The sequence below is a fragment of the Salvelinus alpinus genome, chromosome 30, assembly GCF_045679555.1.
Source record: "Salvelinus alpinus chromosome 30, SLU_Salpinus.1, whole genome shotgun sequence".
Taxonomy (NCBI): Eukaryota; Metazoa; Chordata; class Actinopteri; order Salmoniformes; family Salmonidae; genus Salvelinus; species Salvelinus alpinus.
Genome location: NC_092115.1, coordinates 32,024,685 through 32,052,126, shown reverse-complemented (window position 1 = coordinate 32,052,126; position 27,442 = coordinate 32,024,685). Strand labels below are relative to the sequence as shown.

General features: G+C 45.5%; 2 protein-coding genes and 1 pseudogene across 2 annotated transcripts; 2 read left to right on the top strand and 1 right to left on the bottom strand.

Annotated features, from left to right (window-relative positions):
* The first annotated feature begins 408 nt into the window (after positions 1-408).
* exosc4 (exosome component 4) lies at positions 409-2,788 on the top strand. The gene is made up of 3 exons (XM_071376494.1): positions 409-1,383; positions 1,829-2,035; positions 2,289-2,788. The coding sequence occupies exons 1-3, from the start codon at positions 1,213-1,215 to the stop codon at positions 2,646-2,648; spliced, it is 738 nt and encodes a 245-aa protein (XP_071232595.1). The 5' UTR covers positions 409-1,212; the 3' UTR covers positions 2,649-2,788.
* A 134-nt stretch (positions 2,789-2,922) lies between these two features.
* LOC139560013 (glycosylphosphatidylinositol anchor attachment 1 protein-like) lies at positions 2,923-7,080 on the top strand (annotated as a pseudogene).
* A 1,770-nt stretch (positions 7,081-8,850) lies between these two features.
* On the bottom strand, positions 8,851-13,491 carry LOC139559982 (ranBP-type and C3HC4-type zinc finger-containing protein 1-like). Its single transcript, XM_071376490.1, has 9 exons — positions 13,016-13,491; positions 12,403-12,577; positions 12,174-12,269; positions 11,926-12,067; positions 11,750-11,840; positions 11,378-11,657; positions 11,178-11,296; positions 10,884-10,994; positions 8,851-10,781 (listed from the first exon to the last, which is right to left on the bottom strand). Exons 1-9 carry the CDS (start codon positions 13,271-13,273, stop codon positions 10,737-10,739), a joined length of 1,317 nt encoding a protein of 438 aa, XP_071232591.1. The 5' UTR covers positions 13,274-13,491; the 3' UTR covers positions 8,851-10,736.
* Positions 13,492-27,442: the final 13,951 nt, after the last annotated feature.

Genomic DNA, 27,442 nt, shown 5'->3' with positions numbered 1-27,442 from the left:
TATTCGGCTAGAGGGCCATGGATAAACACAAAGGCACACAAAAAGGTCATTTTGTAAATAGCAAAGCGCTCTATACAGTGATGCAGGTCTTTAGAGGTGGTACACATTAAATGGTGTATTACTTTATCCACAACCTTATTCCATTTTGTTGGACTCAAGCGATACTTATGAGTGCGAGCTTGTGGTGATACGACAAATGAGAAAGCACGCGCATGCTCGCAAAAGAGGGAATGGAAAATGGTTATATTTCCATGCAATTTACATCAGAGATTATTTTTATTTTTTTTAAGTTCATCACTACTTTAAATGTCTTGGTAAGGTCGCCACACCGTATTTGGTTTACTTATAGGTTAGTGATGGGAAGTTCGGCTCTTATTACTGACTTGGATCTTTTCGACTCGTTCGGTCAGAAGAACGAATCTTTCGACTCATTTCGTTCCTTTGAATCAGTAATACCCAGAGCACGTAGGACCCCCAATCAGCGAAAGATGAACTGAAAACTCGAGTCGATGACCATAGGCGGTATATTGGAGCTATCATTTGTGACAAGACTTGTAAACGTGTGCTTTAAACAATGTACATTTGTTGACTGCTAGGCATACAAATAATATTATTTATTGATACATTTGAAACGAGATCTAGTTGTTGCGCAACAAGACTATATTGTGAATAACTCTTGGCGGAATGCATTGCTTGCTGTGAGGGTGATGAGCACAGTCCCAAACGATTCGTTCTCGAGTTCGAGTAATTTGAGCAGAGGCTGTGTATGTTTTGGTTCTACAAAGCTGTGTCCATAACATTCAATAATCAATTAATTGCACTCATTCTTGCATTATGTGAATAATTATCAGTTCTAAACATGCATTGTTCTTCTCTATGCTTATTTCATGATCTATTTTACTGCGCTCATATGACAGACAGTTAGTAGTTGGAGCATATCTCTGGGGCCGCTGAGCCGTAGGAGCGTGTATTAATCCTGCTGTTTGTCTCATTGCAACCAGCACTAGTAGGTCAAACGAACGACTGAAATGAACGAGTCACTCAGAAAAACGAAAAATCGAGTCAGTGAAAATAGTCGTTCAAAAATAATGAATCGTTCGCGAAGTGTACATCACTATTTTGGTTGCCTAAAGCCACCGTATCTACTCCAGTGGGCAATGTAGTGTATAACACACGTGCGTAGTTTTCTATCGCCATTTCAAACGTTAAAATATGGCAGGCTTGGAATTATTGTCAGATCAAGGATATCGTCTTGATGGAAGAAAACCTGCTGAACTGCGGAAAGTACAAGCTCGTATGGGTGTATTTGCCCAAGCTGACGGGTCTGCGTACATAGAACAGGGAAATACCAAAGCGCTGGCAGTTGTGTATGGTCCTCATGAAGTAAGTTTCTTGCTAGAATAGCGTGTTAGCAAGATACCCAGTTAGCTAACGTTACATAGATAACAACACGCTAGCTAATATACAACTGAGATTAATTAGCTATGGAAATGTATTCAGCTCGGCTAGCATTTCAGATCAGTTTGTTTATCCAAATTGTAATTTTTCCAACATAGCCAACGTAAATGTGTTCAGCCCCCTTGTTCTAGTCTAGAGAGCTAAACTAGCCACCCTGCAGGTCCAGACATCTTTGCAGATGTGGTAGTATACGCAGGGAGACTACACTTTCCCATCTATGGCTTAAGAGAACGTGAGGGTATATATCACTGCTGCCACCAATGCAGTGATTGAGAAGGAACAGTTGGCGCAATACCTGAAGAATCAGTGAGACTGCAGTTAGGCGGTAAGAGAGGAGTGCATTTAAAATCAAATGTACTCTGTTCTCCAGGTGCGAGGCTCCCGCAGCAAGACCCTCCATGACCGTGCTGTCATCAACTGCCAATACAGCATGGCTACCTTCAGTACAGCGGAGAGGAAGAGAAGACCCCACGGGGATCGCAAGTCCACAGAGATGAGCCTTCACCTCAAGCAGACTTTTGAGGCAGCAGTGTTGACTAATCTGTACCCACGCTCTCAAATAGACATTTATGTCAAGGTACCACACTATTTCAGATATGAATGAACTATGAAATGGGTTGTGGTGGAGTCTGATGCTATTCATAAAATTGTGAAATTAAAGTGGTTGTATATCCTGTCTTTGGGATTTGGAACCAATTTTAAGTTTTGTTTGGTTCGTTTCATGTTCTCGGGTATTGAGATTTCTTCATCAATTTGAACCCTGAAACATGGGGTTAAAAAAAACATCCTGACTTGAATTGAAACATTTCACACTCCCTCTTCCCTCTCAGATCTTGCAGTCAGATGGAGGGAACTACAGCGCGTGTGTGAACGCCGCCACTCTGGCAGTAGTCGATGCGGGCATCCCCATGCGTGACTATGTGTGCGCCTGCACTGCAGGCTTTGTGGATGAGACCCCATTGGCAGACCTGTGCCATGCTGAAGAGAGTGGAGGGGGCACATCACTGGCCCTGGCATTGTTGCCCCGTGGCGGGCACATCGCCCTGCTACAGATGGACGCCCGTCTCCACCAGGACCACCTAGAGACACTGATGGAGGCAGCAATGACGGCCTGTAAGGGCGTCAGCAAAGTGTTGGACGAGGTGGTAAGGCAGCATCTACAGGAGGTGTCTGCGCTGACTGGAGAGTGATGTAGCTTGGACTTTGCGGTAGATTGGTCTGCGTGAAAGGCAGGGGAGGTAGAGGAGCAGATGGAGTAAACTTTTTTTTATTGTACAATCGTGTTATGCTTTTGTATGAAATGCTTTATAAAAAATGAAATCTAAACCCATTGATGTGTTCTGTCTGTGTTTTGAATGATCCATAAACTTGACTGAGATGATTGGTTGACAGAGCCATAGATAAGGGTCTACATCAGATAAATCAGTCAGCAAAAATAAAACTACTGATTTGTAGCATCACCTGAACCGGGTGTTTTTGTAATAGATTTCTGTGAAACTTCGCTAAGGTCATCTTCCAAACCAATAGGGAGAGCCAGTCATAAATGACAATACAGTAATCTATGTTTATGTATACTGAACAAAATGTGAAGTGTTTTTTTGCTAAAGCGATAGTTGAGTTGGTCCGTCACACAATAGTACCGTAAGAAACGAGGAAAAACATGTAGCGCAGTATGGCCTAGCTGCACCTGTCATCTTGGGTGTTACACTTACTGTGCCCGAGAGGTAGGCTCTGGCTTATAACTACACATTTGTAAAGGTATTAAGACACATTGTTTGGTTGAAAATAAACACCGTTTCGGTATTTGCGTGTGCAACGTACCTGGTTCTATGACGCCAGCTAACACATCTTCCCAATCAATATTGGGTTAGCAGGTACGCTAGCTAGGTTAACGATGTTGAGCGCTAACGCTATATTATTGTGTGAGTCTTAGTTTCCTAGGGTCCAACTGAGCCAGTGTGAGTGGTACAAGGCAACAATATGGGACTGCTGTCTGACCCAAACCAAAGGCGAGCCCTGACCGACCTTCTCACCTGTTTCAATGCACCAATTTGGTGAGTCCTTGTAGAATCCCGAGGGAGAATCCGTTGGGGAATGGAATGTAACTGGGCATCCTTTTGATGTAAATTACCCAATCCACTTTGTAGGGTATCATTTAAATGGTTCCCCTATAAAAGTAGGGTGAGTCAGCCTGATAAGCCTTCTTCCTATTGCCTATCACTAAGGTCAGGAAAAATGATCTGCCCTTCCTATCACTAACCCCAACTTTGACATTCAGTGCTTAATTTACCTATCACAATTCCAGCTGTAAGAATGATATAATCCCCCTGTCCTCTCCCATAATATTCCTTCTGCGTTTCTCTTCCTCTCCTCTGTAGTGGGATGCCGGTGGATTGGCTGGTGTACACTATGCAGTCTCAAGGGCTGGAAGTGTTTACTCAGAGCTTCACCTGCAAACTTCCCTTCCCCGATGAAAACAAAGAGATATGCGAGTGTGTGCTAAGACAAAGATGTCTAAACATGCATTTCATTAGATCACAGTGTGCACACACTTTCACACAGATGCATTCCTTCCTCTCGGGCTTTAATTTCTTCTCTTTCTCTCACTCATCCTTTTCTGTTTGTCTGTCAGTCTCGGTCAGATGGTGCATGGCACTAACATTTATGGGATCCTGCGGGCCCCCAGAGCCCCTCATACTGAAGCCCTGGTGCTGAGCGCCCCCTGTAGTGAGGGAAACAACAACAACCAGGCTGGGCCTTGCCCAGTATTTCAGGAGTAAGCATACTACTTACACAGACCATTGGAGAAGCACCACACAAGCATACAGCCCTACCTTCTTTCTTTAATTAATCAGTCAATGATTCGGTCTCTTCTCAGGTCAGATCCACTGGGCTAAGGATATCTTTCTGGTGAATGAACATGAACTGATCGGCATGCAGGCCTGGCTCGAGGGATACCACCACACCAACACCACTGGTCAGTACCTGCATCTCTGTAATGATGTAACCCTAAAATGCACCAGTCGTAGAGACACCATTATGGACTCTGTATGTATTCTCAATGTCTCTATACCATCAACCCCAAACCTGCCAACACTGTGCCTCACTCTGGGTCCCCCAGGTGGTGACTGGTCTCCGCTGCAGGGGAGAGGTGGCTCCATCCAGGCAGCATTGTCTCTGGAGCAGAGCAGTGACATCATCACCAGTCTGCACCTGGTGCTGGAGGGGCTCAATGGCCAGCTTCCAAACCTGGACCTGGCCAACCTCTTCTAAGCCTTCTGCCAGAATATGGTATACCTGTGTACCATCCAGGGAAAGGTAAGGAGGAAGTCCAAATGCCAGTAGTTACTTCAGTGAGTAATTAATTTGATATACTTGCAGAAGGTACTTATATTTTTAAAAATGTTTTCAGAGGTCTAATAATAGCACACCACAAACATTTCAGCTTGTCCCTTCCTCTGTATTTGTGTCAGGTAAGGACGAGCCAGTAATAACATGTTTAATTATCTGGCTGTCATGCTGACTGCCCTCTCTCCATCCAGCTCCAGAGGAATGACGTTGGGCTACAGCTACGTGGCCCAGACCATGATGCTGTTGAAGCAGGCCAGCGGGCGGCCCTGGGGGAACCACGGCCCATTCCTTACATACCACATAGATGCTGTGTTATGAATTTTATGAATAATGACTAAATGATGTATACATTTAACGTAGTACTATAACTAACAGAATTCTACCCTGTCATTGTATGATTGTATGACATTTATTTATCATACAACTATAAATCTGATGTGTGTGGTTTTGGTCAGAATTGGAACGGGGACTTTTTGTTCCTTTTTGGTACGTAGGCAGGGTGCAAGTGTGAAACAAATGATAAGAGGAGCTATCGACAGACAAGCTGTACTACTGTGTTCCTTACAGGACATTCTGTCCCCACCCAGGGAGGGGAGAGACCTTGGGCTTGTAGTAGATTGTATAACAGGTGGCAGACAATGTATGTGCTGACAAACTGCCTGGGAGCTCCTCAGTGGTGAAACTCCTCCTCCTTCAATCAGTGGTGAACCAGGTGGAACAAATCTTCCAGGCAATCTGGGCGTGCCAGCACCTGGCTCTGCTGTTGTCTTTAGACCGCAGTGAAAGGAGCATTTATAACACCACAAGACCAAGGAAACTTCATCTTTGTGATCAAGGTGACTGTGCAAGTCCAAGCCCTCCACAAAACTGTGAAAGACAGCCGGTAAGCGCCATATTAGCCATGCTTGGCTAGACTGACTTAAGCAGTGCACTGCTAATGATACTCTGGAAAACACAGACTCTTAACTCTTAACTTTGATAGGACTTTTGCAGTGGTATTTATAACTTCAAATGTTGTTTGTGGGGTATAAAGGAAAAGTAAGAAGAGCCAAATTCATTGTTGACAAAGAACTTGTTTGAAATGGTTAAAAGTAATTTAAACTTTGTAGAAATCTTAGTAAACCAAGTTCTTAATTCAGTAACAAATGTGTAGTCTAAAAAATCTTTGGCTAAAAAATGTAAGATTTGTCTGCTTAAAACTACTGATTAGAAAATAAATGTAATTTTTTACTACTAAAAATATTTTGAATGTATTTGGCTAAAATGCAAATTTTAGAGAAAATATACTGATTCTGCTCATTTGATTAAGAATGGTGGGTTTCTATTTTGGGAAACATTTGCTTAAAAGTGGAAACCTTGTGTTTTATGGTAGCAGAAATGTGTTTATCTGGGGTGAATGTGGATAAGTTTGTGTATTTGATTGGGCTGTCAACTCAAATAGTAACTTGTATTTGTCATCTCTTTTTTGAGGTTTTTCACCTGTTTACTGCCAACCAAAGAATGGTAAATAAAAGACAAACAACTGATTCCATGGCTGTTTATTGAGTGAAATCCAGTTAAAATCTTCATGTGGAGGGACTGTCCTTTTCAAGTGGGGAATTGCACAAGAAAGAGGTCAAAACTTGACAATGTATAAGAAGGAGAAGACTTGTAAACTATATTGTCATTGTCTCGGAGAGGAGGGACATTTATGACGAAATGTGCGGTATATAGACCAATGTACAGGAAATGATTAGCAGAGCTCTCGTAAATAAACATTCATGACTATTGTAGACTGGCCTCTGTCTGTTTTCATTTCTATCAGTATCCTACAAATCCTGATATAGCAGACTGAGTAGTTTAATTGAATTGGTTTATGAACATCGAGAACATGATTCTCATAACAGGCTGCCACCGTCAGGGGCATCAACACCTTCAGACAGTATAAGACTGACACCACCACCATCGGCAGGTCAACTACTGATGTCCAAGCTTCAATTCAGATGATCAGAAAACATTAACATTTTTGTAATTTCTATGGTGACATTTTCACTCTTAAAATTCCATGCAAATAAACCTGTGTGTGTCCCTCATCCTCAGGCTCCTGGAGGGGATATACCGGAAGCTGAACAACCTCCTGGAGCGTCTGCACCAGTTCTACTTCTCATGCCCTCACTCTCTCGCTTTGCCTCCAGTGGTTACTACATGCCCGCCTTCGGCCCGCTGGCTGTCATCATGCTGCTGCATGTGTCCTTCGACCTCTGGGACCTTGGGGATTCTAGTTTTATTTAACCGTTATTTAACCAGGTAGTCCAATTGAGGTCAGATTACCTTTTTCCGAAGGGAGACCTGGCCAAGAGGGGAGGATGGTTGGAATTTACTTTCTCCTCGTCTGTCCTCCCATCAGCCCAGGGATTCTGTTTATACTGACTCCAGTAGTGATCAGTCATATGACAGGGGTAGCTCTGTACACCCTCCCCATCCTCTCTCAGCAGATGGCTATGTAACACTTCCCTGTGTCTGAGACTGAAACTGTGGTCCTCACTGCTATTGTCATCTACACAGCAGGCCCTGCCACACAACACACACAGGTACACACACACCCTCACATCCCTCTCTTTCTCTCCCTCTCAAATACACACACTTAAAGAAAACACAACCTGTTTTCCCACTAGCGCCGGCTGTCGGCTATAGAGCCGGTTACACACTCATTTTAGGCCGGGTACTTTTTCCACTTAAATTAACTAGGCTACTTTTTCAATTCGTATATCAGTAAAATAGGCAGCCGAGCCCTCCCACTAGAATGAACGATATGCATCTTCTAGCGATCTTGATAGGACAGGTGCCTGTCAATCACAAAGTGAGCGATGACAGGGAAACACTGCTGGTTTGACAGTCTGTCTGTCCCACCTCTCCGTACCTGTGGGTGTGTGTTGTGTACGCTGTGGTTGCAGTCAAATTTCTTTACACGAAGGGTGAGAGCATGATGCTTCTTCATCGTCTGTGAGTCAATTTGCACGTCCCATATAATGTCGTCATGATGAGCTGAAATCCATTTAGCCTATTGTTTTCTGGCACGTTCATTTATTTTCCTTTGCAATTCATATACAGCCACGAAGTGCTGGTACAAAGGCTTACTCAAGCTTGACTAGTTTATAAATGGTGTGGAACTGACTGAATAAAGGCAATCTCATATTCTTTACATTCATAAATCATACAATGTAGTTATGTCTATGATATCACATTGGGACAAGTAAACTAAAGTTCTCGTTTGTATTTTTGATATGAAGTCCATCAGGACTTGCCAGACAGTGATGTTAAAGTGATTGACTCATCAGTTGCACACTGGTAGACTTTTTGGCTATTATCTGCAGGAACAATAGGTAGGCTAGTGGAGCGATACTCTCACACTGGTCCAAAATATGATAAAAGAAAACAGATTGAATTGTTGTAAAAGCTAATGATACTTCTATGGTATTTTCAAAGATATTGATACAGATCTACTGGTTAATCAACGTGTTGACAACGGAGTAGTCAACTGCTGCTTTCTGTGTAGCAAAGCCCATGATTAATACTTCCTTCATTCTTCAATCATACCTGTAGTGCAGATGGCTGAGAAAATGCCTCTTTAAAAAGGAAGCTTGAAGCCTGTTGAAGTCAGCAGACTCTTACAAGATTCTTAAAAAATAAATCTGTGGGTCAGATGTTAAAGTATTTTATTTTTTATAAATTACGTGTGTGGCAGAATTGTATTGGGTTCAGGCTTGTGTGCATGGGATGGTTTTGGTTTATCATACCCAAATACATAACTGAAACTGTTTTGGATGTTTCTTGGTTATGTTAGTGAATATTCTGCTAATTGATCAAACTGAACAACAGTTCCACTGACATTGGAAGGGACAAAATAGAATGTTAAGGAGGTAGCAACATCCTACTGCCAACCTAAAAACATCCATAATTGCATCTACTGTATGAACTAAGAATTGTCTTTACTTTCAAATGTTTAAAAAAAAGTACTTGAACACTAATTTATAAATGCTGAAATAAAAACTTAATTCAAACTTGATTAACTTATGTTTATTCAGTTAACACCATTTTATACAGTCATGTTCCTGACAAAACATTGTCACTATCACAGTTCAGACAGAAACGTATTGGCAAGTCGGTGAAACGCATTACGCGTCAACATTGCCAAACATTCTGTTAAAACACTAAATACAATGTTATAAAAATAAAAGCACTTTTAAAACCCTGTCACTTCCACAGCCTCCTAGCAAGCAATTGCCCTCCTATAAAACAATATGGCACCAACCAATGACAGACCAGACCTGGGCCTGTATTCACACTGAGGGTGCCTGATTAAGCTGAACCATGAACGGGCAAAAGCGGTGAGAGAGAAGCGCCAATCTCAAATCAAACAGCAATCTGCGCCGCTCGGTCATGTGAACAAGGCATCATTCAGAAACATCTTTTACATAAAAAACCTGTTCGAATTTAACTAGTTTTCATTGTCAGTGTTTTTATCCACGCAATCATGTTTGCATGTGAAAACACAGAATCCTACTCATTACCCCACCTGCTTAACCTACATCACTGTTGCTTTGAGCTGACTTCACCGTCAACAGCAGGGCACCTGGCTCACGCTCGGTTCCAACTGGAACGCAATCAACTCTTACCCGGTTCACCTGGGGCATTAATCGAATCCCCTCATTGTCTCAGAGTAGGATTGCTGATCTAGGATCAGGTCCCCCATGTTTATTTAATTATGATCTAATCTGATCCTAGTAGGGCTCACCCCATTTAGTCAACTGGTCGACCAAGATTTTAGTCGAGCAGTCAAATTGAGCAGAAATGGTTAGGTTCGATTACTCGTTGGTTATTACTGCATTGTCGGAACTAGAAGCACAAGCATTTCGCTACACTCGCATTAACATCTGCTAACCATGTGTATGTGACAATGAAGATTTGATTTTATGTATTTTTTATGGCACGTGAGACCTGTCTGATTCGCGCCTGTCTCAGTGTACAAATCCATTGGAGGCCGCGAGGATGGCACACCCGTATCACCAGTAGTACATTTACTGTTAATTTATTTACGGTAGTTTCTGTGAATGCATTCAGTATTATTTGTCTTACCGTTCTCATTGTCGAAGTGGACACTGTTTGCGGAGTGCACAACATATACTACACTTGTGAGAAACAAGTTTAGGTTTATTTCATTCCATTTTTTAGTTGTCAATTTACTCAGTCTTTTTTGTTTGGAGCACTCAATGTTGAGTAAAGATATGCACCTGATTACACATAGAAGTAGACCAAGGCTACCTGGCAGCGCCATTAAAAGCAGCAGACAAGCTCAGTGAATATAGTTGATTTTATTAAAACACATAGGGTGTGTCTATATATGGGAAAAAAACATTTTTGACCAATCGATTGGTCGAAAGAACAGACTACTTTCGGTCGACCAATATGTTTTGGGGGGGTTGGGACAGCCAGCACTCCTACTCTGAGACTGTTTAAATACAGGCCCGGGTTTTAAAAACAGCTTTTTTCAGCTTTCAAAGTATCGACTTTCACAGTTGGCCAACTTCAAAATATACAATATTATCTCATCTGAGATATATCAGGTAGAGGGATGAGAGAAGCACCACCCACCCCTCTAAAATAAATATTGGACTAGTCCACCCCCCCATCCCTTATGTAAAATAAATAAATGGTAAAGTCTGCCACAAGGCAAAGGATGCTGACTCATGTCCACAGAGTCAAAAGCCAGCTCATTGACTATACAGGTAGTTCCTTTTGTGAGCCTCAGCAAGTGGAGTTCAATGTTTGTGCTGCAGCGTCCAGAGGTGTCATCATAGTATGTCAGTAGTGGTGGTGGGTTTGTAGCTCTAAGTTGGTGTGTGAGTGATCAGTCTTCCAGGTTATTGTATAGGTTACGGTTGAGGCAGTTAACTGCTCAATGCACTGATCTGCTCCTCTCTTCTTCCTTTCTCCTTTATCACACAGATGAGAATAAAGAAAATACTATAGTTTACTAAAGGGAGAATAACGGTGATGTGTGCCATCTGTCTGTAGGCATGCCATAGATACAGTACCTGTTGTATGCGGCTGTGCTTGCGTGAGTCAGGTCTGGCTGTACTGCAGATCTCACAGCCTGGTCGGGTAGGCTTGTTGATGAAGGTGCAGGAGGGACACGCCCATTCGGTCTGCAGATCAGAAGGACAGAGAGGATGTGTGTGAGAGTAGGAACTTTCTATTAGTGTATCACAACCAGTGATGTTCAGCGGTACACTAGCTACATGGAACTATCAAGTAAAGGAAGAGTAGGTGCTCAACTCGATCATCTTGCGTAAAAACAGTCAATCACAAATTTAAACATCGGGGTTAACCTGTGTTTTACTGGCTTTGCTGGGCTTATCAGGTTTATCGATAAGATGCAGCGTCTCCAGGTTGAGGGCGTCTCGGATCTCGCTCGTACCCAACCTCTCGGCCCCACTTCCGGTGCTCCCTACAGCCAATCACAACAATGAAAAAGGAGTTCAGTCATGTGTGCGCATGTGTGTAAGTGCATGCCAAGAGGTAAACTTACCCTGGGTGTTGTGGCTGAGCCTGGAGGGCAGGGTGCTGTAGCCCCTCCAGTCCTGGGACAGAGGCCCGTTGCTGGGGGGTGGGGTGAGTTGGGCACCCTCCTGGTCCTGCTGGAATAGCTGGCGGGTGAGGCGGGCGTGGCGGGCTGAGACCAAGTAAAGGTAGGCCGTATCCCCATCCCTCTGGACCCCATACGAGGCCAGGGACCTAGGTTCTGTGCACAGGCATTGTCCAATCACCCAGCGCTGCACGCGAGGGTGAAAGCCATACTCCAAAAACACCTGAGAGAGCAATGACAGGAGATTTGTGGACAGTTTCATTTGCCGAATGTAGCCCAAATATTCTAGCAAACAGAGACAGAAATGTATCTGACCTGCTGCTTGAGTGCTGCGACAGTCATGTGGGGAAAGACTTTCACTGTGACGCAACAGGAAGAGGAGATGTCTTCCACTGCCACAGACAAACTGCAATAGAGACATGAAACTTTATTAGCACAAATTATCCATGTTCTTTAAGACTACTCCCAAGCTACTGCCTGTTACTTCTCACCTTATCTCTCCTTCGGCGTAACTCTTCTCAGACAGTTGGATAGTGAGCACTGCCTTCTGACGAGCTAGAGCAGACGCGTGCTGAGCAGCACCCTGGCTGTCACCTGCCTCGATCGCCCGGGCAAGCTCCAAGCACAGCTCCTCTTCAGAGAGAGTACATGTTCACTCACACACAGAAAAATGTACCCTATGTAGTCTTGCAAATGTGGTAGAAAGAGAGTGGGGGAATCGTGTGGTGAGGGGACTCACCAGTGAGTGGTAAGGAGGCTGTGCTGCACTGTTCTAGAGCTTCTGCTGCGTGCTGCTGTCGGTCATCCATAGGATGTGGGGAACTATTTACAGCAACTACAGTGAGGGAGAGAGTGGTCAATTGTGCTAGCCACAGTATGGTATACTAGGAAGACACTCCTAATACACAACGACATGAATGCATCTAAGCAAGCAAACAAGAGGGAAAAAGACTGCCATGCCCTCTGACCTCTGTGTGCCTCTCTTAGTGATGACATCACCACAGTGGCCCACTGCTCAGCCTCCAGGTCACAGCGGAAGTTGAAGCGGATACAGTCATGAGGGGGCGTGGCCAAGCGCATCTCGTGAAGGCATGGGGACTTGACCTCATACTGCACAGAGCGCAGGTCAAACTCGGCAATGAACTGGGAGAAAGAAATAAAGAGAATAATTTGCTTAGATCTCTTATCTTTGTGGACTTCATGGATATGGACCTACTTCACCTTAGAGGGACAAACTGTAACCCCAGTGGCAATGTGCTAACTTTGATGTTTAGTTGTTTACATGCAGGAATAATCTTCCATAAAGAACATTTTGTCTTCCCTTGTACAGACAAACACAAAGGACAGATAAGTAAACTGTAATCATCACAATACATCGTTTCCCACCAATAGGATTACTGTAGTATTTGATTGAACAAGATTCCAATTCAGTGACTACTGTATTTTCTGTTTACAGATATTGCTCCAACCAACAAACACATGTGTGCAATTTCTCATGTCAACGCATGAAATGTATTGCATGGCATTACATCAGGTGTCGAGATACACTGCTCTGTAACGTCTAGATCTACTGTATCTTACCACACTACGGCCGCTTCCGCTAATGTCCCTCAGTGCTAGCCGAAACTCTCCAGCTTTGCTGGGGTCCATGCTAAGTTGAAGACGGAGAGCCTCATCGCCAGCTCCAGGGAGGCAAAGCGGTCGAATACCCGAATGGCAAACCGACACCCGTACCGACATCAAAACGGTATTGCAGTTAGCCAGCGCGGGCCCGCCATGTACAGACTGGGACGGGGCTGGCACAGGCGGTTTACCCCAACCGCCAGAACTCAGTGCCATATTCCACAAGCACAAAAACAGTTGGAACCTCCAAAGCACAACGGTACCTATGTCGGTATCGCTAGTTTGTATCAGTCTTGTTTTTTAACAGCCTACCTGTTAGTAAAGTGATAGCGTTTCATTGTAGCTATCTATCTGGCTTGTCTCTCTACTAGCTACGATAGTGAAACGAAACAACCCCCCCCAAAAAAATATCAAAACAGGAAGTAGCTTGGTTCGTCCTTTATTTACCTCCGATGGAAACCGGTCTTAATAGACATGATCCGAAATCGAGATGGGGGAAAAAAAACAGCTTTGCACACCGTGTTAATTGTTGCAACGTTAATGAATGCTGTATTCGGTATTATAATAATAATATCCAATGATAAATAAGTATATTATTGATCATGAGGAGGAAAACAATCAATTATACTTAAAGTGAGTCTAATACAATAATAACGCGTTCACTAGCCTAAAGTTCGATAGGTCGCGATATTGAGTCGTTTCATCTTACCGTCCAAATGGAATCTATGCAACTGGCTATACACAAGATGGACCACAGCCTGCCGTTTCCAACGGGAATAAATTAGTCATAGTGGGCAGAACAAACAATGGCATTTTAAAAAGCTTTTGCAAAGGGTAAAGTCTACAAAACTTAGTCCACTCTGTTCATAACATATTCTAGTTTTGAGAACAGAAAACTGTAATGAGATCAAATGTTTCATCGATGACAAAATTTGCGGAATGTCGGCCAAAATCCATCTCGTTCCATCTTCTCCCACTGCTGGCCAGTGGAAACGCCAAGTGGATGCTTCACATTTATACATCCGGTGAAATATCTGTCTCATTGTTCTATCTGTGCTCATATCCCCCATGGACTGGTTTGTACATAAAATATTCTCCATTCAGGCTGCAAAGTAGAGTTCTGCTACCCGACATTAAACTTCATGTTAGGGGTGGGTAAGGCCTGTTTTTAATCCATAACTAAGGTACGGGCAGGGCTCGGGTAACACTAAATTGATCACTAACATTGTGAAGCTGAAACATTTGCTCATGCTCTGCTGCGCAGTACAGTCATATCTGACTACGATCTGAACCAGAATATGGCTTTACAGGACACATGGAATATGGCGATTCTCCTTAATGGCAACCGTTCAACTTGCCATTCACCAGCTTTTCAAGCTTAAAGGGGAATTTCACCCTAGCTCTGCCACGGCATATAGTCATTACTATATTAACAACATTACATTTTTATCATAAACATTATCCAAACCGCAAGCTAGAACTAGCACATTTTCATTTCACTGGTAGAATCTATTCGCTGCTCATAATGAACCACAAAGTCCGGCATTAATAGCAAATGCAGATACTGCCCGCTAAGGTAGATGGGGCATGCTCACAAATTTGGACGATGGCATTGTGTACTTCAAACGAACAACATCCAGCAATCTCAGAACTTCTGTTGGACCACAGAGCACCTTTCAGACCATGTAATCAATTTAATCTACCCCTCTTCTCTTTTGACCTTTTCTCTTTGTAATACTCAGGTTATCTGGAGTCATTCCACAGTGCCCTGCTGAAAAATACCCGAAGGCGGCAGCATTTTGGCTACAAAAGCATGAGGGAGCGGGCACACCTTGCAATTATGGAGCACAAGATTGTGGGACAGAAACCAGCAGGGGACACTGAAAGGTATAAAATCAAGACTCCAACAGTAATGACAGAACCACCTCATTCTTCTCTCTGCAGATTCTCAAAACACAATGAAAAGACATGTCTACCAAAAGCCCCCGCAAAGGGCTACTATTGACAAGAATGATCTGTCAAAGTCAATGGGCTGGGGGAGGTTTAAAGACAGCACTTTTAAATAAGGCAAGGTTTTTTGGGTTGTGCTTAGACCAGCATTTCCCAAACTTGGTCCTGGGTACCCCAAGGGGTGCACGTTTTGGTTTTTGCCCTAGCACTACACAGCTGATTAAAATAATGAACTCTTCATCAAGCTTCGATTATTTGAATCAGCTAGGGAAAAAAACAAAATGTGGACCCCTACATGACCAAGTAATTCTGTTTGTGTCTAGAATCCACTCCAGGAAGAAGCCAGGCACCATGGTATTGTCTAAGACAAACAAATTAAATAAATTACTCCTATTGTAGTTTGAACAACAGTTGAACTGTGCCAACATAACATCAACAGTCATAGAGATTACATTTACAACAATATTTCGCTTAATATAAATAAATATGGCATAACCCTCAACTTTTGCACAGTGACCAGAACATGTCTGCCTAGGTACATAGGTAGGCAGACAGTATTCTACCTACAGACATGTCTATCAGGCATGCTTAGGCAAATATTTTAATAGTAAAACCAACGTCAGTTTTAGAGATTTAAAATGGTACATTTTTGTATTAATGTTAATCCTCACTGTTTGCTAGTAACATAGCTACCTAGCTTGCTAGATATACAATATGTGTTATTTAATCTGTTTGGCAGTGGTGGAAAAAGTACCCAATTGTCATACTTGAGTAAAAGTAAAGATACCTTGATAGAAAATGACTCAAGTAAAAGTGAAAGTCAACCAGGTAACTACTACTTGAGTCTGAAAGTATTTGATTTTAAATATACTTAAGTATCAAAAGTAAAAGTATAAATCATTTAAAATTGCTTATATTAAGCAAACCAGATGGCACAGTTTTCTTATTTTGTATTTATTTATAGATAGCCAGGGGCACACTCCAACATGCAGACATAACATACAAATGAAGCATTTGTGTTTAGTGTGTCCATCAGATCAGTGGTAATAGGGTAGACCAGGGATGTTTTCTTGATAAGTGCGTGAATTGGACCATGTTCATGTCCTGCTAAGCATTCAAAATGTAACGAGTACTTTTGGGTGTCAAGGAAAGTGTATGGAGTAAGAAGTACATCTTTCTTTTAGGAATGTAGTGAAGTAAAAGTAAAAAATAAATAATAAAACAAATGTATGTACAGTATATATATATATATACACAGTCGAATTCGGAAGTTTACATACACCTTAGCCAAATACATTTAAACTCAGCTTTTCACATTTCCTGACATTTAATCCTAGTAAAAATTCCATGTCTTAGGTCAGTTAGGATCACCACTTTATTTTAAGAATGTGAAATGTCAGAATAATAGCAGAGAGAACGATTTATTTCATATTTTATTTCTTTCATCACATTCCCAGTGGGTCAGAAGTTTACATACACTCAATTAGTATTTGGTGGCATTGCCTTTAAATTGTTTAACTTGGTCAAAAGTTTCAGGTAGCCTTCCACAAGCTTCCCACAATAAGTTGGGTGAATTCTGGCCAATTCCTCCTGACAGAGCTGGTGTAACTGAGTCAGGTTTGTAGGCCACCTTGCTCGCACAAGCTTTATCAGTTCTGCCCACAAATTTTCTATAGGATTGAGGTCAGGGCTTTGTGATGGCCACTCCAATAGTTGTCCTTAAGCCATTTTGCCACAACTTTGGAAGTATGCTTGGGGTCATTGTCCACTTGGAAGACCCATTTGCGACCAAGCTTTAACTTCCTGACTGATGTCTTGAGATGTTGCTTCATTATATCCACATCATTTTCCTGCCTCATGATGCCATCTATTTTGTGAAGTGCACCATTCCCTCCTGCAGCAAAGCACCCCCACAACATGATGCTGCCACCCCCTGCTTCATGGTTGGGATGGTGTTCTTCGGCTTGCAAGCCTCTCCCTTTTTCCTCCAAACATAACGATGGTCATTATTGCCAAACAGTTCTATTTTTGTTTCATCAGACCAGAGGACATTTCTCCAAAAAGTACAATCTTTGACCCCAATGTGCAGTTGCAAACCGTAGTCTGTTTTTTTATGGAGGTTTTTGAGCAGTGGCTTCCTTCCTTGCTGAGCGGCCTTTCATGTTATGTCGATATAGGACTAATTTTAGTGTGGATATAGATATTTTTGTACCTGTTTCCTCCAGCATCTTCACAAGGTCCTTTGCTGTTGTTCTGGGATTGATTTGCACTTTTCACAACAAAGTACGTTCATCTCTAGGAGACAGAACACGTCGCCTTCCTGAGTGGTATGACAGCTGCGTGGTCCCATGGTGTTTATACTTGAGTACTATTGTTTGTACAGATGAACGTGGTACCTTCAGGCATTTGGAAATTGCTCCTAAGGATGAACCAGACTTGTGGAGGTCTACAATTTTTTTTCTGAGGTCTTGGCTGATTTCTTTTGATTTTCCCATGATGTCAAGCAAAGAGGCACTGAGTTTGAAGGTAGCCCTTGAAATACATCCACAGGTACACTTCCAATTGACTAAAATAATGTCAATTATCCTTCGAAAGCCATGACATCATTTTCTGGAATGTTCCAAGCTGTTTAAAGGCACAGTAAACTTAGCTTATGTACACTTCTGACCCACTGGAATTGTGATACAGGGAATTATGAGTGAAATAATCTGTCTGTAAACAATTATTGGAAAAATGACTTGTGTCATGCACAAAGTAGATGTCCTAACAGACTTTCCAAAACTATAGTTTGTTATCAAGACATTTGAGCAGTGGTTGAAAAACTAGTTTTAATGACTCTAACCTAAGTGTATGTAAACTTCCGACTTCAACTGTATTTATTTTATTTAACCTTTATTTAACTAGGCAACTCAGTTAATAAAAAAAATCATATTTACAATGATGACCTATGAAAAGGCAAAAGGCCTCCTGCGGGGACGGGGTCTGGGAATAAAAATGAAAACTTAATAAAAATATAGGACAAAACACACATCACGACAAGAGAGACAAAACAACACTACATAAAGAGAGACCTAAGACAACATAGCATGGCAGCAACACATGACAACACAGCATGGTAGCAACACAACATGGCCGCAGCATAACATGATTGCATCACAAAACAGGGTACAAACATTATTGGGCACAGACAACAGCACAAAGGGCAAGAAGGTAGAGACAACAATACATGACGCAAAGCAGCCACAACTGTCAGTAAGAGTGTCTATGATTGAGTCTTTGAATGAAGAGATTTAGATAAAACTGTCCAGTTTGAGTGTTTGTTGCAGCTCGTTCCAATCGCTAGCTGCAGCGAACTGAAAAGACAAGAGAACCAGGGGTGTGTGTGCTTTGAGGACCTTTAACAGAATGTGACTGGCAGAATGGGTGTTGTATGTGGAGGATGAGGGGTGAAGTAGTTATCTCAAATAGGGGGGAGTGAGGCCTAAGAGGGTTTTATAAATAATATACAACTAGTGGGTCTTGCGACGGGTATACAGAGATGACCAGTTTACAGAGGAGTATAGAGTGCAGTGATGTGTCCTATTGTAACGGAAATCTTCGTCCTCCTCGTCTGAGGAGTAAGAAATGTCGGACCAAGATGCAGCGTGGTGAGTATCCATTTTAATAGGAATACGTGAAACAAACAAAATAACAAATAAACGAACGAAGACGAAACAGTCCCGTAAAGTGACAACACAAAACACAGGAACACAGTAACAGGAACAATCACCCACAACCCACAATACAAAACAGGCTACCTAAATATGGTTCCCAATCAGAGACAACGACAAACACCAGCCTCTGATTGAGAACCATATCAGGCCAACACATAGAAATAGACAAACTAGACATACAACATAGAATGCCCACTCAGATCACACCCTGACCAAACAAAACATAGAAACATACAAAGCAAACTATGGTCAGGGCGTGACACCTATAAGGAGCATTGGTGGCAAATCTGATGGCCGAATGGTAAAGAACATCTAGCCATTCGAGAGCACCCTTACCTACCTATCTATAAATGATGTCTCCGTAATCTAGCATGGGTAGGATGGTCATCTGAATCAGGGTTAGTTTGGCAGCTGGGGTGAAAGACGAGCGATGATGATAGAGGAAACGAAGTCTAGATTTATCTTTAGCCTGCAGCTTTGATATGTGCTGAGAGAAGGACAGTGTACCATCTAGCCATACTCGCAAGTACATGTATGGGGTTAAGCTCTAAACCCTCAGAGATAGTAATCACACCTGTGGGGAGAGGGGAATTCTTCTTACCAAACCACATGACCTTTGTGTTGGAGGTGTTCAGAACAAGTTTAAGGGCAGAGAAGGCTTTTTGGACACTAAGAAAGCTTTGTTGTAGATCGTTTAACACAAAATCCGGCGAGTGGCCAGTTGAGTATAAGACTGTATCATCTGCATGTAAATGGATGAGAGAGCTTCCTACTGCCTGAGCTATGTTGTTGATGTAAATTGAGAAGAGCGTGGGGCCTAGGATCGAGCCTTGGGGTTCACCCTTGGTGACAGGCAGTGGCTGAGACAGCAGATGTTCTGACTTCATACACTGCACTCGTTGAGAGAGGTGTATATATATACAGTTGAAGTCGGAAGTTTACATACACTTAGGTTGGAGTCATTAAAACTTGTTTTTCAACCACTCCACCAATTTCTTGTTAACAAACTATAGTTTTAGCAAGTCGGTTAGGACATCTACTTTGTGCATGACACAAGTAGTTTTTCCAACAATTGTTTACAGACAGATTATTTCACTTATAATTCACTGTATCACAATTCCAGTGGGTCAGAAGTTTACATACACTAAGTTTTATCAGAGTTTTTAAACCCATAGGTGCAATATTGTTAGACTACTGGGAACGCTTGCGAAACAGACCAAGCAGACCAGGCCAGGGTTTGGGGTTTGAGAAGTCAATGAGAGAAGTAAAAAATTCCTTTTAGTTGTGTCACGACTCCCACTGAAGGTGGCTCCCCTGCATGTTCGGGCACCTCCTCTCCCATCTATGGAGGAGCGAGTCCTCCACCACACAGCCATTCTCCACCGTATCGGGTCGGCAATGGACCAGATGATGGAGAGGATGAACCGATGGGTGAGGAGTGGCCTCCCTACCTCACCCCCAGCTCCTCTTCCTCCAGCACCACCTACCCCTCATCCGGCGTCCGGATCCGGTGCTCTGCGTCTGGCGCTCCCCAGGGAGTACGATGGAACGGCGGCTGGGTCCCAGGGGTTCTTACTCCAGCTGGAGCTGTACCTGGCTACCGTTCGTCCGACTCCCTCGGGGGAGGAGAGCGTGAGCGTCCTCGTCTCCTGTCTGACGGGTTGAGCCCTGGAGTGGGCCAACGCAGTGTGGAGTGGCCCAGACTCGGCGAGGGATCACTACCCCGAGTTCACCCGCCGGTTCCGGGCCGTGTTCGACCACCCACCGCTTACTGAAAGAGTAAGCGATGAATGGCTGCAAAGCTCTTTCGGGACCCTCTCCATTATGGTAAGCCTCGTAAATGCGGCTTTAATGCTGCAATCCTGACTCGGCCCTGCTGATCACTTGCCTCCCAGGGGCTGGTGGCAAGCTTCTTAAAGAGGCTACAGAGGTCTCAAGGCTGCTCACTATGCTCCAGACGGACATGGCACGTGTCAACGGATAGGCTTTGGCTTCAGTGGGGACTTCATGCCACCATCCCTGGCTGACACAGTTAAAACTGCCACCGCCAGCTCAGAAAATATTCTTGGCGCTCCCCTTCACACCAGATTCCACCTTTTGGCCAGGAGTTGACAACATCATACAGCAGACTACAAAACTGCGCAAAGACAGAGAGACTTTTCAGGAGTTCTCGGCAACTATGCGCCTTACCGCCACCTCTCAGAGGAACTGGAAAACAGGGCAGCATGTCTCGAGGGCGCTCCAGCAACGTATTGGCGCCCCTCCTCCCCCGCCAAGACAGCAGGGGAAGGGAAATGGGAACCAGCATTTTACACCCTGACAACACAAGTACAGGCATCGTGACCACCCTTACCAGCAGCAGCACGCGGCTTAGAAGGATGTCCTCCTGAGGTGCTGGCGGTCATCTTCCGTTTCTCCCTGGGTACTGGACACAGTCCTGGGGGGATACAAATTCCAGTTCCGATGCTGACCACCGCCCTAATTGGGCATCTGGGTCACCTTGTGGCAGATGAGGTGAGGAAGGAGGTGCTCCGGCTGAATAAGGACATAATCAGAAAGGTAGAATGCTAGAATGGCTAAGTAGGTTCTACTCTACGTATTTCATAGTTCCGAAAATGGACTGCAGCTTCTGGCCGATCCTGGACCTGTGAGGCCTCAACAAATGTTTAAAGGAGGTCAAGTTGAAGATGCTCTCGCCAGCACGGGTGTTGCAAGCAATCTCAAGCGGCCAGTGGTTCACCATGCTCAACCTGAAGGATGCGTACTTCCACATTCCTGTTCATTGAGCTCACCACGCCCTCCATTTCGTAAATCTGACCACAATTCTATCCTCCTGATTCCTGCTTACAAGCAAAAATTAAAGCAAGATGCACCAGTGACTCGCTCTATAAAAAAGTGGTCAGATGAAGCAGATGCTAAACTATAGGACTGTTTTGCTATCACAGACTGGAACATGTTCCGGGAATCTTCCGATGGCATTGAGGAGTACACCACATCAGTCACTGGCTTTATCAATGAGTGCATCGAGGACGTCGTCCCCACAGTGACTGTACGTACATACCCCAACCAGAAGCCATGGATTACAGGCAACATTCGCACTAAGGTAAAGGGTAGAGCTGCCGCTTTCAAGGTGCGGGACTCTAACCTGGAAGCTTATAAGAAATCCTGCTATGCCCTCCAACGAACCATCAAACAGGCAAACCATCAATACAGGGCTAAAATTGAATTGTACTACACCGGCTCCGACGCTCATCTTATGTGGCAGGGCTTGCAAACTATTACAGACTACAAAGGGAAGCACAGCCGCGAGCTGCCCAGTGACCCAAGCCAACCAGACAAGCTAAATCACTTCTATGCTCGCTTCGAGGCAAGCAACACTGAGGCATGCATGAGAGCATCAGCTGTTCCGGAGGACTGTGTGATCACGCTCTCCGTAGCTGACGTGAGTAAGACCTTTAAACAGGTCAACATTCACAAGGCCACGGGGCCAGACGGATTACCAGGACGTGTGCTCCGGGTATGTGCTGACCAACTAGCAGGTGTCTTCACTGACATTTTCAACATGTCCCTGATTGAGTCTGTAATACCAACATGTTTCAAGCAGACCATCATAGTCCCTGTGCCCAAAAACACGAAGGCAACCTGCCTAAATGACTACAGACCCGTAGCACTCGCGTCCGTAGCCATGAAGCGCTTTGAAAGGCTGGTAATGACTCACATCAACACCATTATCCCAGAAACGCTAGACCCACTCCAATTTGCATACCGCCCAAACAGATCCACAGATGATGCAATCTCTATTGCCATCTGGCGCCCTTTGGGGTATGACTTCACTACAGGTCCAGCAAAGAAAGAAACAAAAATACATAAACCTGGACTTTTCCACCAGACTGTGCCCTCAAAATTCCTGCAGTAACTGACCTTATGTTTTACTTATTTATAGACCTGAAATGGTCATGTGTTGATCTCCATTCACTACTGCAATATTGCTTTCTTGCTTAATTCCCATGGATTTTAAAAGCCTTTTTTTGTACTATTTATTTGTGTCTGGAAAGAAGATGGTGGGAATAAAGATTGATGATGTTTGTGATGACAGGTAGCAGAAAAAATGAACAATGGTGAAATGAGAGTGAGTGAGAATGAAAGGGGCGGCAGGTAACTATTTTAAATTTACAAGACCTTTGGAAAAGCAATGGGAAACCCATTAGCTCCGCACTATGCAAATCTTGTCATGGGGAAATTAGAAGTTTATTTTATTTATGAAAATAATCCTTACAAAGATCAAGTTAAATATTGGACCCACTATACAGACACTTGCTTTTGCAATTGCAATTGTTCCGAAATTAAATTAAACACATTTCTTAACTACATTAACTCTAGAGAACAATCAATTTCCTTCACTACGGAAAAGAACATTAACTCTATACATTTCTTAGATGTGCTTGTTACAAAGAAGGGACAATCTCTAAGTACTACAGTTGATAGAAAACCTACAGATAACTATCAGCTGTCAGTTTAGTATTTTTATCAACCTCTCCCCCTAAAAATTGGTTTACCAGTCAGCCAACTTCATAGATTGGGTCGCATCTGTGACATAGAGGAAGAATATGATAGGCAATGAAAATCTCTCCTTGAGCGTTTCTGCTTGAGAGGATACCCCAATACCTGGCTTAAGTCAAAACCTTGAACAGAAGCCAGTTACTTAACTCCCAACAAAAACAGAAGAAAACTTTTTTTTTGTCAACTATATACTTACTTTCAATGATAGCTGTAACCAAATCAAATAGCTAGCAGATGTTAATGTGAGTGTAGCGAAATGCTTGTGCTTCTAGTTCTGACTATGCAGTAATATCTAACAAGTAATCTAACAAATTCACAACAACAACCTTATACACACAAATTTAAAGGGATGAATAAGAATATGTACATATAAATATATGTAGATGAGCGATGGCATAGGTGTAACGGCTGTCGAAGTCGTTCTCCTCCTCAGATGAGGAGGAGCATGGATCGGACCAACACGCAGAGTGGGTAGTGCTCATGATAATTTAATAAATCGAAACTGAACACTTACAAAAACAACAAACGTGACAAAACCGACAACAGTCCCGTGTGGCACGAACACTGACACGAGATACAAACACCCCCAAAACACACGTGAAACCCCGGCTGCCTTAGTATGATTCTCAATCAGGGACAACGATTGACAGCTGCCTCTGATTGAGAATCATACCAGGCCGAACACAAAACCCCAACATAGAAAATCACACATAGACAGCCCACCCCAACTCACGCCCTGACCAACTAAATAAATACAAGAAAAAGGAAAAACAGGTCAGGAACGTGACATAACCCCCCCTTAAGGTGCGAACTCCGGGCGCACCAGCATAAAGTCTAGGGGAGGGTCTGGGTGGGCGTCTGTCCACGGTGGCGGCTCTGGCGCTGGTCGTGGTCCCCACCCCACCATAGTCAAACCCCGCTTCCTTGGCCTCCTCCCAATGACCACCCTCCATATAAACCCCATTGGATTAAGGAGCAGCTCCGGACTGAGGGGCAGCTCCGGACTGAGGGGCAGCACCGGACTGAGGGGCAGCACCGGACTGAGGGGCGGATCCTGGCTGGCTGGCTCTGGCGGATCCTGGCTGGCTGGCTCTGGCGGATCCTGGCTGGCCGGCTCTGGCGGATCCTGGCTGGACGGCTCTGGCGGATCCTGGCTGGATGGCTCTGGCTGGTCCTGGCTGGACGGCTCTGGCTGGTCCTGGCTGGACGGCTCTGGCTGGTCCTGGCTGGACGGCTCTGGCTGGTCCTGGCTGGACGGCTCTGGCTGGTCCTGGCTGGACGGCTCTGGCTGGTCCTGGCTGGACGGCTCTGGCTGGTCCTGGCTGGACGGCTCTGGCTGGTCCTGGCTGGAGGGCTCGGGACAGACAGACAGCGCTGGGCAGGCAGGCAGCTCAGACAGCGCTGGGCAGGCAGACAGTTCAGACACTGGCTGTGCTGGAGAGGAGGAAGGCTCTGACAGCGCTGGACAGGTGGAAGCAGCTGGAGAGAGAACCCGGAGAGACAGCCTGGTGCGGGGGGCTGCCACCGGAGGACTGGTACGTGGAGGTGGCACCGGGTATACCGGACCGTGAAGGAGGACAAGCGCTCTTGAGCACCGAGCCTCCCCAACCTTACCAGGTTGAATGGTCCCCGTAGCCCTGCCAGTGCGGCGAGGTGGAATAGCCCGCACTGGGCTATGCTGGCGAACCGGGGACACCATCTGTAAGGCTGGTGCTATGTACGCCGGCCCGAGGAGACGTACTGGAGGCCAGATATGTTGGGCCGGCTTCATGGCACCCGGCTCGATGCTCAACCTAGCCCTACCAGTGCGGCGAGGTGGAATAGCCCGCACTGGGCTAAGCACGCGTACTGGGGACACCGTGCGCTTTACCGCATAACACGGTGTCTGACCAGTACGACGCCCTCTCACTCCACGGTAAGCACGGGGAGTTGGCTCAGGTATCCTCCCCGGCTTTGCCACACTCCGCGTGTACCCCCCCCCAAGAAATTTTTGGGTCTGACTCTCGGGCTCCCAACCGCGTCGCCGCGCTGCCTCCTCATACCAGCGCCTCTCTGCCTTCGCTGCCTCCAACTCCGCCTTGGGACGGCGATATTCCCCTGGCTGAGCCCAGGGTCCTTTGCCGTCCAGGATCTCCTCCCAAGTCCACGAGTCCTGTGTCCTCGGTCTCTGCTGCTGTCTGTTCCCACTCTGCTTGATCCTTTTTTGGTGGGTGTTTCTGTAACGGCTGTCGAAGTCGTTCTCCTCCTCAGACGAGGAGGAGCATGGATCGGACCAACACGCAGAGTGGGTAGTGCTCATGATAATTTAATAAATCGAAACTGAACACTTACAAATACAAAAACAACAAACGTGACAAAACCGACAACAGTCCCGTGTGGCACGAACACTGACACGAGATACAAACACCCCCAAAACACACGTGAAACCCCGGCTGCCTTAGTATGATTCTCAATCAGGGACAACGATTGACAGCTGCCTCTGATTGAGAATCATACCAGGCCGAACACAAAACCCCAACATAGAAAATCACACATAGACAGCCCACCCCAACTCACGCCCTGACCAACTAAATAAATACAAGAAAAAGGAAAAACAGGTCAGGAACGTGACATAACCCCCCCTTAAGGTGCGAACTCCGGGCGCACCAGCATAAAGTCTAGGGGAGGGTCTGGGTGGGCGTCTGTCCACGGTGGCGGCTCTGGCGCTGGTCGTGGTCCCCACCCCACCATAGTCAAACCCCGCTTCCTTGGCCTCCTCCCAATGACCACCCTCCATATAAACCCCATTGGATTAAGGAGCAGCTCCGGACTGAGGGGCAGCTCCGGACTGAGGGGCAGCACCGGACTGAGGGGCAGCACCGGACTGAGGGGCAGCACCGGACTGAGGGGCGGATCCTGGCTGGCTGGCTCTGGCGGATCCTGGCTGGCTGGCTCTGGCGGATCCTGGCTGGCCGGCTCTGGCGGATCCTGGCTGGACGGCTCTGGCGGATCCTGGCTGGATGGCTCTGGCTGGTCCTGGCTGGACGGCTCTGGCTGGTCCTGGCTGGACGGCTCTGGCTGGTCCTGGCTGGACGGCTCTGGCTGGTCCTGGCTGGACGGCTCTGGCTGGTCCTGGCTGGACGGCTCTGGCTGGTCCTGGCTGGAGGGCTCGGGACAGACAGACAGCGCTGGGCAGGCAGGCAGCTCAGACAGCGCTGGGCAGGCAGACAGTTCAGACACTGGCTGTGCTGGAGAGGAGGAAGGCTCTGACAGCGCTGGACAGGTGGAAGCAGCTGGAGAGAGAACCCGGAGAGACAGCCTGGTGCGGGGGGCTGCCACCGGAGGACTGGTACGTGGAGGTGGCACCGGGTATACCGGACCGTGAAGGAGGACAAGCGCTCTTGAGCACCGAGCCTCCCCAACCTTACCAGGTTGAATGGTCCCCGTAGCCCTGCCAGTGCGGCGAGGTGGAATAGCCCGCACTGGGCTATGCTGGCGAACCGGGGACACCATCTGTAAGGCTGGTGCTATGTACGCCGGCCCGAGGAGACGTACTGGAGGCCAGATATGTTGGGCCGGCTTCATGGCACCCGGCTCGATGCTCAACCTAGCCCTACCAGTGCGGCGAGGTGGAATAGCCCGCACTGGGCTAAGCACGCGTACTGGGGACACCGTGCGCTTTACCGCATAACACGGTGTCTGACCAGTACGACGCCCTCTCACTCCACGGTAAGCACGGGGAGTTGGCTCAGGTATCCTCCCCGGCTTTGCCACACTCCGCGTGTACCCCCCCCCAAGAAATTTTTGGGTCTGACTCTCGGGCTCCCAACCGCGTCGCCGCGCTGCCTCCTCATACCAGCGCCTCTCTGCCTTCGCTGCCTCCAACTCCGCCTTGGGACGGCGATATTCCCCTGGCTGAGCCCAGGGTCCTTTGCCGTCCAGGATCTCCTCCCAAGTCCACGAGTCCTGTGTCCTCGGTCTCTGCTGCTGTCTGTTCCCACTCTGCTTGATCCTTTTTTGGTGGGTGTTTCTGTAACGGCTGTCGAAGTCGTTCTCCTCCTCAGACGAGGAGGAGCATGGATCGGACCAACACGCAGAGTGGGTAGTGCTCATGATAATTTAATAAATCGAAACTGAACACTTACAAATACAAAAACAACAAACGTGACAAAACCGACAACAG

Excerpts from the sequence above, each read along its gene's own strand:
- exosc4 (XM_071376494.1), top strand. The coding sequence starts at position 1,213 with ATGGCAGGCTTGGAATTATTGTCAGATCAAGGATATCGTCTTGATGGA. Across the intron at positions 1,384-1,828 it reads TTGTGTATGGTCCTCATGAA|GTGCGAGGCTCCCGCAGCAA; the intron begins GTAAGTTTCTTG and ends TCTGTTCTCCAG. Across the intron at positions 2,036-2,288 it reads AAATAGACATTTATGTCAAG|ATCTTGCAGTCAGATGGAGG; the intron begins GTACCACACTAT and ends CTTCCCTCTCAG.
- LOC139559982 (XM_071376490.1), bottom strand. The coding sequence starts at position 13,273 with ATGGCACTGAGTTCTGGCGGTTGGGGTAAACCGCCTGTGCCAGCCCCG. Across the intron at positions 12,068-12,173 it reads AGCCTCCTTACCACTCACTG|AGGAGCTGTGCTTGGAGCTT; the intron begins GTGAGTCCCCTC and ends CTCTCTCTGAAG. Across the intron at positions 11,297-11,377 it reads GCTCAGCCACAACACCCAGG|GGAGCACCGGAAGTGGGGCC; the intron begins GTAAGTTTACCT and ends GATTGGCTGTAG.